General features: G+C 37.5%; 1 protein-coding gene across 1 annotated transcript in view; it reads right to left on the bottom strand.

Annotated features, from left to right (window-relative positions):
- Positions 1-485: 485 nt before the first annotated feature.
- The window catches only part of b4galnt4b (beta-1,4-N-acetyl-galactosaminyl transferase 4b), an 87,274-nt gene continuing 72,194 nt past the window's right edge, over positions 486-15,565 (bottom strand). Inside the window, exons 11-21 of the mRNA XM_079604720.1 lie at positions 10,598-10,741; positions 9,330-9,439; positions 8,211-8,311; positions 8,029-8,102; positions 5,851-7,108; positions 4,782-5,131; positions 4,052-4,205; positions 3,814-3,886; positions 2,728-2,881; positions 1,879-2,005; positions 486-1,152 (exon numbers count right to left, since the gene is read on the bottom strand). Of these exons, the coding sequence (XP_079460846.1) occupies positions 1,038-1,152; positions 1,879-2,005; positions 2,728-2,881; positions 3,814-3,886; positions 4,052-4,205; positions 4,782-5,131; positions 5,851-7,108; positions 8,029-8,102; positions 8,211-8,311; positions 9,330-9,439; positions 10,598-10,741 (2,660 nt within the window). The 3' untranslated portion in view covers positions 486-1,037. The remainder of the gene's footprint in view (positions 1,153-1,878; positions 2,006-2,727; positions 2,882-3,813; positions 3,887-4,051; positions 4,206-4,781; positions 5,132-5,850; positions 7,109-8,028; positions 8,103-8,210; positions 8,312-9,329; positions 9,440-10,597; positions 10,742-15,565) is intronic.

Raw genomic sequence — 15,565 nt, forward strand, 5'->3', positions numbered from 1 at the left:
AACAGCGAAAAGTTTCGTCCAATCAGCGGACAGCTTTCTCTCAACCAATCAGACACGTGCAGCGCTCGCGGAGTAAAGTGAGGAGATGTTTGTTCTAACTGGGACAAAAATGTTCGGTAATTAATTACTAAAGATTCAGTTTTGGCCTTTGGGTCGTTTTTTCTTCTTCCATCTAAACACAATCTACCATACATATATATGATTAGTTTTGATTTGATAAATGTTTTTTTCTTTAAAAAAAAAAACATCATAGCCTACCCAAAATACAAAACATGCCATTACTTGTATTGGGGACCAAATTGACCCAGTAATAACCTGATTAGTATCGAGTAAATAGGCAATACATAGCAGCTCTCTTAATCAGATTAAGAATGGGCCAGAAAGAGGTATACTAATAGAAAAGTCCCTGCATCTGTTAGATGCACATGTATGCCCTCGAGTGGTGGTTAGTAGGACTATGCTGAAATAATATCTGAACAAGATTTACTTTAACGAACTTTATTTATTCTTTAAAATAAGAAATTTTAACAGGGGGAAAAAGTATACCTAAATCCTCTACAAACAATTTCACAGAAATTATCCCTTCATCAAAACGTGTCTGGATTACTGTATAGGTCTAGCACTCTTTATATTTTGACACCCTCTATAATAAGCACTTTGAATAAACCTCCACTATTTTAAACTACTCAGTAAGTAATAAAGAGACAAACTGCAGAATATTGGACAACCCCTTCTCTTCACATTTCTTTACAATTCTAAGATTGGCAAAGAAGCATTTACAAATGTATCATGTGCAAGTGCCTTCAATTATCCACTGTTAGCTCCTGGTGTCCTAATAGATTCATGTTTTACCCATCAATTAAAAGTTTGGCAAAGCCATTAAGTAAAATGTCGTTTATCAAAGTCCAATGCTCACGTCAAATATAGTGTGGCAAGCCCTTGTTCCAATGTAAGAGTGTCATCTGGGGCAGAAATTACCACTACACACACACAGCCAGCCAGCCAGAAACAACAGCAGGGTCCTCTGTGCTCTTCTCTTATCCTTGAGATGGTCTTTTAATAGGAATGTTCCACATGCCCCGTTTGGAGTGGAAATAATGATAAAAGTTCCTCAGTCGCAGTCTTTCTACCTCAAGTCCGTTCTGCAGAACCCTGAGAGAAGAGCGCAGATGTGATGGAGGAAGAGAGGCAAAAAACTGTAATTACACCATATATCTGTAATAACACTGGAACTTAGAATCTTGGAAACACTTTATTTTACAATGTCCTTCTTACATGTTACATATTGTTACTGTAGGAATAACTATACATTATTATGCACAATTACACGCAACTAAAATAACCATATATAGTTCATTAATATTCCTCAATACTTAAATGCATAACTACATCATAACAAGGACACTTAAAATAAAGAGTAACCACATTATTTTTTTGATTGATTGATTGGATATTACATTTCACATTCTTATTTAAGCCGCACCTGTCTGTCACAGAACAGATCACATTCTAAGAAACCTTTTGACACAATTGAGTGGTTAGTGAGTTTTGCTCCCAGGGCAATACTTTTATATCCATTTATTTATTCTGTAATGTATACAATAAGAAAAGCACATAGATGCAGTTTCTATGTTCAAAAAGGTTAAAATATCACATAATGGTTAAATCTGTATGGACCTGAGTTAAGATGAACTAACAATGACCAGTTGTATTTTTTTATTAACTAACGTTGACAAAGATTGAAAAATACTGTAACAAATGTATTGATCATTTTTAATTAATGTTAGTTAATGCATTAATTAATGTTAAGTAATGGGACCTTGTTGTACAGTGTTACCAAAGCAAATTGGCATTCCCAATAGAAAAAAATGCAGTTACCTGTCTAGCAACTCCCAGTCTTCTCCTCCCCAGCGGTCTTTAAACTCCTCTGTGTTCATCCCACCAATTTTATCAAAATCAGATTTATAAATTCCAAACAAGCCAAAACCATTCACTTCCCAAAAGCCTGTGTGTGAAAATTGGAAACATAAGATAAATGTACACTGGCAGTGGCATTCCCTCAGTTTCTGAATTGTATTCTAAACACTTATTTAACATTTATTTCATGTATTTCACATGTATTTCATTCCAATGTACATAGCTGCATATATTGTATAAAACAATTTAATTTGAGAATGCATTCATAAGTGGTACCCTATGTGAGGGAGATCACATGAGGAGGCGGACTGCCTGAAGCATATATTGACCAATCAGAATGAATATTCAAATGGAGTAACATCATTTGTTTTTGGCAAAAAATATGTGTGACAAAAGCAACTGAGATAAAAAAAATTAGCCTGTCTCCCGCTAAATAACCAATTATAATCAGATGTAACATTTCAAACAATCAGCTTTTAATATCACATTTCAATCCTGCTTGTAGTAAAACACAACTGGTTCAATAAATTACTTAAATATGAAAATCTCCACACTCAATTATCTCAATTATCGCACGCACGCACGCATGCACGCACACACACAGAGAGCGAGAGAGAGAGAAAATACAAAAATACATACTAAGTAAACTATAGGCATTATGTCTAAACCGGAGCAATATGACTCCATTTAAATACAAACAGGATGTGCGAGAAATAGAATCAGACACATTGTGCACAACTGGTGTTTAAGCAAATGTGTTTTGTATGTGTTTAGCAGCTGTCTCTAAATGTGTCTGTGTATATGTCTTACCCTCAGGCTCCAGAGGTGAGCTCCCACAGTCCAGTCTCATGACGATGGGTGCGAAAGCCAATCTGCCTTCCACACAGTGTTTCCTAATGGTCTCCAGGATATTGTGAGGGAAGTGGATGTGCAGGTCACACAGGAACACTATGCTGTGACTGTCCTGGAAATGACATGTTATACCATCACCAGTGTTGGGTGTAGCGTGCAACAAGTAAAATGCTTTGTGTAACTGACTTTTTGGAGAATTTTTTTAAATATGTTAAATATGTATAATCACTTTTACATTTACATTACTTTTCAATTTTTTAATAGTTTTTAAGAAGAAAAAAGACATTCTGTTCTGTATAATTTATTTATGGACAAATACAACCATAAACCTCATATTTATCCATAATGTACACTGTAAACAAAGATATTTGTAGTACATTTTGCACATCTTAATCACGTTTAATTCAGTGTTTTTTTTTTTTTATAATTATTTGTAATGATTAAAAATCCTTTTGAGTAAATCCTACACCATATTTATTTCTCAATGTAGACACTAAATTACTATTGCAAATTATGTCAGGTGGAAAAATATTTGCAGACACTAAAACACCACATTGGAACACAAATAAATACCTTCTCGAATTAAAGAATTAAAACTTTAATTCTGATCTTATAATCAAAGTAATGTAATTACATTATTTGAAAAGGCAATTAAATATTTTTTTAAGGAGCACCACAACGTTAAAACATTTTATAATGTTAAAATGTTTTTTTTTAATAATAGCTGTCACAGTCATGTTCAGTTTTTGTTTTCATTCAGTCACATGTGTTTCCTTTGTAGTTTCCCGCCACTTATGTGTTGCCATGGTTACTGATGTGGTTAGTCATCTTAGTTCAGCTGTGTCTCCTTATTAACCTTGTTTGTGCCATTACGTAACTTTCTTTGGTTCCTCGGTTCACTAGCGCACTGTTTTGTTTGTTGGCTTGTTATTCTGAGTTCATAATAAATCTTATGTTCTTTTATTATCATCTTCGTCTTCTGTGGATCTAAGCCTTACAAGCTGTTGACTTACAAATGCTGTAACATCTTTTATTTTTTATTACCTTTATGTTGTCCACACCCATCTGTAAACCAGACGATCTCTCGAAGTTCCCTTCACGTCTCAAATACTCATACCTACACACACACACACACAGCCAAGAACAGGAAGAAAAGGTTAGGTTCTCAAGTACAAACATTTTGAGCTTCTAACAACAGGACTGACATGAAGGCAGGGATCTTCTAGATAGAAGACATATGCAGGTGCTCAGTTAATAGTGGAAAGAAGAACTGAGTATTCACCTGGGCACAGTGCTCTCCTTCAGTGCCTGCTCCACATCCATGTCATCGCTCTGGAAGTCAACGATGATCACGCTGAAATTCTCATCCTTGGTCTCACGGTGCAGGAGCTCCATGTCTGAGATAAACTGCTGCACCCAGCGAGCCTGATTCTTTACTGCCACAAAAGACAACTCCAGTGAGTGGCTATGAAACCGTAAGTTTGATCAATAATTATGAAAGTCTTTAATGCAAGGCTGCATTTATCATGTATTCAAAAATACAGTTAAAACATGAATATTGTGTAATATTATGATGACAATTAAAAATAACTGTTTTCTGTTTTAATATATGTTCAAATGTAATTTATTCAAAGCTGAGTTGAATTTTCAGCATCATTACTCCAGTCTTTAGATTCACATGATCCTTCAGAAATCATTCAAATATGCTGATATGGTGTTTTGCTGCTTAATATTTTTGTTTAAACCATGATAATTTTTTTCTGGATATTTTGATTAATAGAAAGTTCACAAAAATAAATATACTGTCATTACTGATCAATTTAATATGTCCTTTAATACGATCAATAAAAGTAATACTTATTATTATTTGTATTTATTTTAAATCTTACTGACCTCAAACTTTTGAAAAGTCAGATTATGGCTATAATTTAAATGATCATTAACATTTACAAAGTCAGTACTCTTCCGCCAAAAAATGCATATAAACAGGAATTCTTATTCATTATAAATACCTGGTACAACAAAGTGTACCATCACGTCACGTCTCCATTCTAACATGGCTGGCTGGCAGAGCAGGGGTTTGGCCCAGCTGGTGCTCCAGAGTGTGGTGTTGTGTGCTTGGGTACTGGAGCCGCTGGGTGGAGGTTTTTTGGAGGGTCTATGGTGGGACGAGGGCATAGTTCCCTCTCTGCTCTCAATTCCCTCCTCATGTCGACTGCGGTGCAACAGCATATAGATGTAGTCAGACAGGCGCACCACTCTTTTTCCTCCCTCCATCAACAGTAGTTCCACCAAATAACGGTTGCCCCTGGCTGAATCTCTCCGCTTTTCTACATTTACAATTCGGACCAGAGTGTAGATCCTGATAGAGAGGCAAAAAGAAGAAACAGTTAGAAAAAGAGACAGAGGTACTGCAAATAGAGTCAACTTCAAAGAGACAATGAGGAATGTGCATGTAAAATATAAGCACATACTGTAACACCACACATCATGTTTAATCTAGTTGTGTCAGGGGTAATAAAGCTTTCCCATTTGTTATTTGATAAAGCTGCATAAAGCGACCCACTGAGAAAATGCTTAACAGCAGGAGCGTGCACTTGAGCTGCAGGCTCAGCAGGAAAAACCCACACAAATATTTAAAGGGGTAATATTTTCCTCTTTTTTTTCTTATCCATATTAGTAGTAAAGTTGTCTTTTACGTTGAACAAGCTGTTCTTTTAACTAGTTTCTTTTCATAAACTGGTTGATTCAGTACACATACTGATCCAGTCATAGCAGTTTATCGAAGGTGAAGTATTCAACAACTAAAATAAGAAAACTTCTATGTACAGTATAATGCCCAATAAATATGGACATCTTTTATGGTGAAAAAATAATAATACCGTATGCACTTTTATTTTGAAAGGTCAGGGTCATTATTTGTAAAATTGACAAAGAATTAACCAGTACATTCTTCAAAATTTTTAAGAAAGAAAATAATACTTGTTTATACCAACATGAGGGCATGTAATTAATGACAGAGTTGTTATTTTTGGGTGAACCATCTTTTAAGTATCTTCATTTGCTCCCGCACACGCTCACCCTCCATTCCGCTCGTTCAGCCTCTCCATGTACTGTGAGATCACATCAACGACCTCGTTCTCGGCGAGCTGCAGATTTCCCGAGATGTTACACCTCAGGTCGTTCCAGTCCGACCTCAGCAGCTCAAAGTCCACAGGATTCACGCTGAAGGTGCGCTGCCAATTGATGGCCTCCTCTTTCAAACTCGGCCTCACTTGGGGATCCTCATAACTGTACTCGGACATCTCTCCTTCTTCAAGACCCCTGCTCTGAGGAGCCATGTCTGACCCCTCAGGCATTTCCGAGATCTTTGTTGACTGCACCTCCGGAGGCCGGCTGTTCTCAGACGAGTTCAGCCCAGGGTGGCCTCTCGAGCTTGATGGGGGCAAGCTGTCTGGATCTGATATGAAGGATGTAGGGTCGCCCTTATTATAAGGCCCAGGCTCTGTAGGCAAGGAAGGATGGCTGTGTTTTAACAGGGCAGTTTGGGTGGAAGTCTTATGCCCCATTAAAGAGAAGTCCGGCCATGGGAGAGAAGCAGCGGCTTGGGTTTGTAAAGACCTCCATTTTGAACTTAAATCCACAAGCCTCTTGGTCTTTCTAGATTGATAAAGGAAGACGCCAGGAAACACTTCCACATGAGGCTTTGGTCTGCTTACTGGTGGACGGGGTCTAGTGATGTAAATTTTGTTGGTGTTAGTCTCTTTCTCCACACTGGTCCCAAACACAGGCTTGTCTGTGCTACCTAAAATCCTATTAGCCAAAACATAGAGAGGGGACTTTTGAGGAAGCTTAAAGGGGGATCTTCCCTTCAAAGGTGGACTAGCAGTTTCTCTAAGTTTACTCTTATTTGGCAGTCCCGTTTCAGGGAGTTGCCATGTTAAAAAACGGCCTTTCTGAACCAGTGCAGGTGTTTGGGAGTCCCCATGCTCCTCGCTCGCTTCCGTCTGTTCATTTAGAGACCCGCTTTGAGACTCTAATGCACCTGTACTACCCTTTGCCTTTCTTTGCCTTATTTTTGTCATTTCATCATCCACAACCAGAGAGTGTTTATAAAACCTCCCCCCTATAGTTATTTTACTCCTTTCTTGCTCAAATAACTGATTGTACTGCCTCTCTTGCTGTAAGACGTGGCTCTTTGAACCCGTGTCTAATCTATCAGGCTTTGAGGAGGCTGTAATCCTTGACGTCTGATAGGGTAGACTGGTCCTCCTGACTGGCCGGTTGCTGGAGTTGATTGTCTCCTCTGGGTCTACCCCTTCCTCCTCCTCCAGGAAATCTGTCAGAAGAGACGTACCCCATCAAACTAACGCCCTTTAAATAATTAATGTAATCTGAAATGAGAATTGCTTAACGACATGATTAAAGAGTCAGTGACGTGTTGCGATGTTGATGGAAATCTACGTCTAACCATTATCATTTCCAATAATGCTGTTGCACACAGCATGTTGCAGTAGTCCAAATTTTGAGGTCATTTTTTTACACACAATGCACTTGAAGAATTATATATGAAATGAGCCACTCATTAGGGAAACTGCACCAGAACAAAAAGGCACATTGTGAATATTTTCCTCAAATATTTTTGTTTTAGTGGCTTAATGTAGGAACTTTGTACTAGGGGTGTCATAATATGCCGGCATTAATGATGAGCATTCAAAAAAATATATATATATATGTATTGTTCTCATGTTAATACTATGCATATGTTAATACTATGCATATATGCATATGTTAATACTATGCATATATTCTCATGTTAATACCATATGATAATATCTTAAATTACCCAGTACCAGTGTCTGTTTGACACTCCAACATAGGTGACAGTACTGCACCTTAACGCTGTTTGCCACCTGTCAAAACATTGGCCACGATTTCTTTCACAATAATATTGTAATTTTTGGGCATGATAATTGTGTAGTGAAAATCTGATATTGTGCCAAAATATAGGTCTTTGTATCAGTAAATCAAATGGTATCTTTCTAATAGTGTGACGATCCTAATAAAGTTTGTGGCCAACTGTTTTATTTACTCTTCAAAGCCCATTTCTACTCGCATTTGGCGTCTGGCCTGTGTTAATTTTGAACCTTGGGAACACACATGTCGCTTGGCTCATTACAGATGTCATGGTGAGATTTTAAAGAGAGGAAACAGCTGCTGAATTCTTATCTGTTATTAAGATCCCAGCTGAACACAGACCATCAGGTTTGGGGAAGAAAACAGGCTGGTCATCCTCCTCCTCATCCATCTTCATGTACTTATAGAAGCCAAATCTATATGACAATTCAAAAGAATGACAGGGCCATGCTTACCTTTTTATTTATGCATTTAGATATTGACTGATTGCCTAATTTCTTGTCATGATCAGTTGGGACTCATACTTTTCTAAGTAGACAGGGGACTCTCGATAGAAGCATTTGTTCTTTTTCTCCATATGGGTAAGTCTGGTGAAGTCATTGGGATATACATAGGAAAGGTAGACCTGGTTGAGAACACATAAGTATAAGAGAAAACTGGTAGTGATTTTTGGTACACGCATTTCCAAAATATTATGGAAAAAATTATCAAATGAGAAAATTTAAATGAATGAAAAGAATTAAAAACAGTGACAAATTAAATAGCTTGAGATTTAACAAATGCACCACCCCCGTGTTGAACAGTAATGGCCAAAAGAGGGCACTGTTTGCTCAAAGCTCGGAAACATCTTAAAAGAGATATGCATCAGTGGTTCTCAACCTTTTTGGGGGGACCACTCTCCAAGACGATTTTCAAAGGCCAAGATATTTGTGGCTGTAATGACAAAGCTGCTTATTTACAGAAACTAGGAGTGGCACACTCCTTAAAAACAAAGGTTCTTTGTTGGTATGTATGGTTTCACAAATAAACTTTAACATCAATGGAACCTTTCCATTACACAAAAGGTTCTTTTAAGTGGAAAAAATGTTATTTATATTTTTTCATTATAGCCTATGTTTTATTTTAAATAAATAAAATTGATTATTAAAAAAAATATATAATACAGCTTTGCATCGCTAAAAAATTGTATTGTATATATACATTTTTAAAGAATTAAAAAAAAATGACTTTTTCAGGTCTAGAAATTATTTTAAAATTCCCTCATATCCAGTATGACAGTTGTTGAGGGAACGAATTGAAATGAGAACTATGATATCAGTTAACTATATATCTTTAATCTTTATTTTTAGCTGTTTTTTTTAAACATTTGCTTTGTTTAAAAAAAAAAAACGTAAGCCATCTTGTGGCCCCCTTCGGAAGTGTACCGAAGCCCCCTAGTGGGTCCCAGGCCCCTGGTTGAGAACCGCTGCACTACAATTTCATTAAAAGTTTTCAATATCCTACTTCTAAAGCTAAACTAGCAAAATTATAAATGTTATTAAATTGTTTATCAGAAACTAGCACCAAAAAACCAGTAGCAAACTATCAGCTGTATTGCCAATAAAACAACATAAGAGAGTGTTTGGTGAGACCATGTTACTTACAAACTGCAGGCCTTGATAGCGTGCGATAGGGAAGTCCTTCACCACATACGTAGGAGAGTAGACACAAGATGGCAGAACATTCTCCAGCCTGGACCGATCTATCATGGGAACTAGGATAACAAATGTGTCATCAAATGGGACAATTCACACATTTTGATGGGACAGTTTAAATAGCTGTTACAAATAGCGGCTCAGCACAAACATTTTAGCAAATTAGCTGGTTTTCATAGATACCCAATGGCTTACATTTATCACAGTCCTGACTGTCACATATTCTGTGGTGTTGCTTAACAAGCTGACATTCTATATATACACAACCATATGGATCTACCAGAGCACTGCAAAGCTTCCACACAACTAGCAATTAAACATTAGCACAACTGCAACCCATTGTCTATCCAGATAGATGGCAGTTTGTTTTGTTCACCAACCGCAGCCATACATACAGTACACATAATAGTGCTATACTGAAAAAAAGTCAGCACATATGGACAGTTTAGAATGAACATTCAGGCATTTTTATTCAGTGCTGATTGAACTGTCATTTCAAAATTAGCTGTCAGTTCTATCACAAGATCATCATGAAAAATAATACTAATAATAATATATTTAAACCAAGTTCTGGCACTTACAGGACAAGTAAATATATATAATGTCAGAAAAAAAATCTGTATCAAATAAATGCTGCCTTTTAAATTTTCTAATCAAATAATCCCCTTCCCACTTGCAACAACGCTACTCTTCTCTGATGAAGTGTTCATCAGCACAAGGGTATGACTAACCTCTCTGATCACTGTCACTCACATGAGATTACAGCAAAAGCAAAAAGACAACAATCCAACCAATCCAATCAAAGTCCCACCCTATGTTTTTTCTCATTCAAGAAGCCATTTCACTTGATAATGTCACAATAGAAACAATAAATGTTTCAGTACCAAGTCATCATATTAAAATAATTTCTAAAGGATCATGTGACACTAGAGACTGGAGTAATTGCTGCTGTTCAGCTTTGCCATCACAGGAATAAATTAAAATTTTAAATATATTAAAATTGAAAAAAATCTGATCAAATAAATGCAGCCTTGGTGAGCATAAGATATTTTCAAAACTTTTAAACATTTGTGTCATGTGATATGTTATATATTAATTATTTTACTAGGCAAAAAGTATATTTAGAGGCTCAGTTTGATCAGGTGAATGGATGATTCACAAATGAAAATAGTGAACTGAATCTGTGAATTTGCATACACACCATTGGGAATACTCACTCTTGTAGAAGGTGTCTCGTGGATCTGGTTTGAGCATGTCTGCAGAATGTGTGTCTGTCCGGTGTTTCACCTGTAGAGCGAGAGAGTGACTGGCCAGTGTCTGTGGGATGTGACGAACACTGTTCATCTTCAGACTGGATTCATCTGTCAGAGACCCAGAGAAGAGAGAGAATACGGACAGTGAGAGACAGCATCTGAATTTAAATCAGCTGTTAGACTAACATTCAACAAGCTGTGCTGTTAGTTTGCCATTGTAGAAATGGTAGCATCATTGCTGGAATATAAGCCTGAAAAATAAATAGAGTGGCATCTTTATACTCAGAACCCCTATGTAGAGGGGTTTTTGCAATTCTTTGCAAAACGCCTATTGCAATTTTTTTTGCAGGTTTATTTTGAATCCTGGATTTTCAACATGGTCCCACACTTTAAATTATTTAACGTGACAAATGGGCATGAACTTCCATTTAAAAGTTTGGGGTCAGATATGTTTTGTTTCCTCAAAGAAACTGATCATTTTATTCAGCGAGGACAGTAAAGAGTTTTACATTGTTACAAAAGTAATAAATGTTGTTCATTTAAACTTTATATCCATCAACAACAAAAAATTAGATAAAAAAAAAACAGTTTTCACAAAAATATAAAGCAGCACTAGGCTACTTTTAATATTAATATTAAATATATATATAATTAAAGCTGCAAGCAGCGATTGCGGGCCCAAGCCGGTGGCACCGCCACCCTGGTGCCTTTAGTGGAACTAAAGGCACCGGGTGGCGGTGCCACCGGCTTGGGCCCTCCATCGCTGCTTGCAGCTTTAATTATATATATATATATATATATATATATATATATATATAAAAAAATATATATATATATATATATTATGTAAATTCTTTTCCCCCCCTATTTTTAACATATATATTATTATATATATTATAATAATATATATATTATTAACATTTTTGGATGCTAAACTATTCTTTTTATAGGCTTTGTACTTTGTACACTTTGTACACTCACGTTCCAATATAGAAAAATTATTCTCTTCAAATGCGCAAAAATGGGCTTGGAAACATCACAGTGGAGCGGTGCTTACTATGAACGGCACAAACTGTACAAATGACTATTTAAACAGAGCAGTGTAATTTTTATATGTAAGGTTGACTATTTTATTATTATATTTTATTAAGGCTATAATGAACATGCTGCGATGTCAAGATTGCAATGCTGGAATGCTGTGTGTGTGTGTGTGTGTGTGTGTGTGAGGCTCGATCGAACAATGGAGACATAAAAACATACTCCGTCATTTTGTTCATACAGACCATCTTTCAAAATGCAAAGTGTTTCCTTATATTTGTGTACACTCGCAATGAAACACAACATTGTGCTTTTGTTAAACTATAAACTCTTGTCAAACTGTAACCTACAACTGTCACCCAACCAAAATCACACACACACACACACACACACACACACACACACACACACACACACACACACACACACACACACACACACACACACACACACACACACACACACACACACACACACACACACACATCCCCCCTCCCCTCCCCTCCCCTCCCCTCCCCTCCCCACACAGACAGACACACACACACACAGAATGGCAGAGAGACAGAGAGAGAGAAAATACACATTCAAATATCTGACTTCCTGTTGGTTGGAGCTAATGACTGTAAATTAGAAAGTTGTCTGGATCGAAGAGAAGAATATACGTACCGAGTTTGGTTACTGTAGGTAAAACTATAACTAAGTTATAACACACTTTATGCATCCTTTTTTAATCATAAATTTGTTTCCTCGCCACGGCCAAACCGTTCGAGATATCAAAAATCCCCTGGCAATTTATCATGTTCCATGTCTTGACTTCATGCTGACCGAGTTTCGTGGTCATCGGATGAATTCTCTAGGAGAAGTGTTTCAAATGCGAGAGCAAGCGTTCTCCAATCAACCCGTAATAGCCGACTTCCTGTTGGGCTGGCGTAAAACTTGACCCAGGGAAAGTTGTTCGGCCCGATTAAATCTATATGTGTACCGAGTTTCATATTAATTCATGCAAGCGTGTTTGATATACGGACAAGTGTTCGAATCCCAACCAGGGGGCGCTGTCGAGCCCCCCTGCCACGCCCGGGTACCAGCTTCAGCCTGGCCCTGTTGGCCGCGGGTTCTGAACTGTATGCAAAATTTCAAGAGTTTTCGAGCATGTTAAGGCCCTCAAAAGTGCCAGAGATTTTGCACACAGCAGAGAAATGGTTAAACTAAACTAGCCCCCCTCCTCACACACACACACACACACACACAGAGGGGCAGAGGGAAAATGCTCCAAACAGTACACATTCAAACCAAAATATCTGACTTCCTGTTGGTCGGAGCTAATGACTGTAAATTAGAAAGTTGTCCGGATCGAAGAGAAGAATATACGTACCGAGTTTGGTTACTGTAGGTAAAACTAATACCCCATTTTTGACTAAAGGTGGCGCTACTGAGCCCCTTACCACGCCCGTTTCTGAAACTTCACACATGTCTATTACACAATAAATGTCAAATGCATGTTGAGTTTCATGCAATTTGAAGCATGTTAAGAGCCTCAAATGCATCCAAAAAGAATATAAAAGTTTAAAGCGTTGCCATGGCGACAGTATTAAAGATATCAATAATCCTTTCACAGGTCTACATCTGTCGTGTGTTTACATTATACAGATGAAGTTTGAAGCAAATCGGGTAAAAATAAGAGAGTGATTTCAAAGCATTTCGAAAGTGACACACTTCCTGCTGCCAGTTGGTGGCGCTATCACTTTGACTCACAATAGTCACATCCATGTGATCGGCCTCTTACAGCGAACACACTGCTGAAGTTTCATCAAGATCAATTAATGTATGAGGATGTTATAACACACTTCCTGTTTCCAATATTCGCCATAAATTCGTTTCCTCGCCACGGGCAAACCGTTCGAGATATCAAAAATCCCCTCGCAACTTTTCATCCTCAATGTCTTGACTTCATGCTGACCGAGTTTTGTGGTGATTGTTTGAATCGTCTAGGAGGAGTATTTTAAATTCCATTGCATGTGTTTTTTAAACTACGCCAAATAGCCGACTTCCTGTTGGGCTGGGGTAAAAAGTCAGAGCATGAAGGATATATGAACCGATGAGATCTATAAGTGTACCGAGTTTCATATTATTTCATGCAAGCGTGTTTGATTTATGGACCAAGTTTTCGGACCCCGTTCCAGGGGGCGCTGTCGAGCCCCCCTGCCACGCCCGGGTACCAGCTTCAGTCCGGCTCTAATGGCCGCGGGTTCTGACCAGTGTGCAAAGTTTCAAGAGTTTTTGAGCACGTTAAGGCCCCCAAAAGTGGCAAAAACCTTGAAAAAAAAATTATTATAAAGAAGAAGAAGAAGAAGAAGAAGAAGAAAAACAAAAAACCCTTAGAAGAACAATAGGGCTCTGCGCCCTTTCAGGGCTTGGGCCCTAATTAGAAATGTGTCTTGATCCCCAAATCAGCATATTAGAATGATTTCTGCAGGATCATGTGACACTGAAGACAGGAGTAATGATGCTGAAAATTCAGCTTTGCTATCACAGGAATAAATTACATTTTGAAGTTATTATTATTGTTATCTAAATAATACTGTAAGGATGGATTTCTGCTAAGACTGAACTTGAGAATCCTAACCTGCAATAAAACAATACAACTCACTCATCTGGAGAGATCTCAAAGAAAGAGCACAAGACACTGCCTTGCCCAGACTTCTCTCCTCACTTGTCTATGAGCCTCTTTTTACTTACTCCCCTCCTTTAAAAGATGTATCTTGTATTGTTTTTTCTCTTTCATGTATCACGTATCATTTTAAATGTCTCAGTGTGATTGATAAATTGTCTCAATTTCACAGAAGTCACTTATATTACATGAAAGATTGAAAACTTATGAGAATTCTGTTCTCCTGTTGTGCGTAGTCTCTTCAAGATATCTGATAATCATTGTTCCTCTCCCCCAAAACCAAGTGTGACCCTTTGGGGCACGAGAGTAGGTCCAACAAATCCACAACCCTTTAAAAAACAACTCTTTGGTTCTGGTCTGGGTATTTAAGGGAAACTGGCCGAAGAGTCACTGGGAATTCTGTAACCAAAACCTCCACACATTGCTGTGTTAGTGTCTTCCTGAGTCCTACACTCACACACGCATGATGCATTTTTACCTGACAAATAAACCTGACAAATTTATTCTGTATTCTTCTGAAATTATTTTTACCCGCAGATTATGAGGAGGCTCGTGATACCGCAAATCTCTATCCAGGAGAGGTCGAACTAAAGGCTCATGAATAAATGGAGCAGAAGGCATGTCACCTGAAGACCTTTTTATTTATGTCTATCACTGACTTAGCAAGTTGTACAGAAGTGGCTACATAAACTACACTTTTTTTATGAGAGAGCAGCAGGCAACTGACTAAAAAGGGAATAGCTAACCCTACACTCTTTGAGTAAGATCAGACGAGCGAGTTTGTGTCCCTGAGATCCACGTAACCCGGCTGGCGTGTGACTTTATGCGCCATCGGGCCCCTAATTAACGAATAACTAAAAGTATGGGATTACCCAGAACAAAACCTAAATTAAAACATAACCAATATTTATGGTTAGTTTCTAACTAGAATCCAAGTCTAAATTTAATAACCATTTGAAATTGGAGTCAGACTAAGCACGGAACTAGAATCAAATTTAAACGAAATTATAATAAACTAAGTGAACTTCACAGAAGCGCTGAAAAGACCTACACGCATTATACCTTCACAATATTGCTGTTTTTACTGCCTTGCTGAGCATAAGAGATCTCTTTTAAAAATATTATTTCAAATTTGAGAACAGTGTGTATTTACAAAGGAATTACAACCACCGAAAATAATGTATCAAATGTCCTAAAGTTTATAGTTGATGCTCATAGACAACCAC

Source organism: Phoxinus phoxinus (genome assembly GCF_949152265.1).
Source record: "Phoxinus phoxinus genome assembly, chromosome: 2".
Lineage (NCBI taxonomy): Eukaryota > Metazoa > Chordata > Actinopteri > Cypriniformes > Leuciscidae > Phoxinus > Phoxinus phoxinus.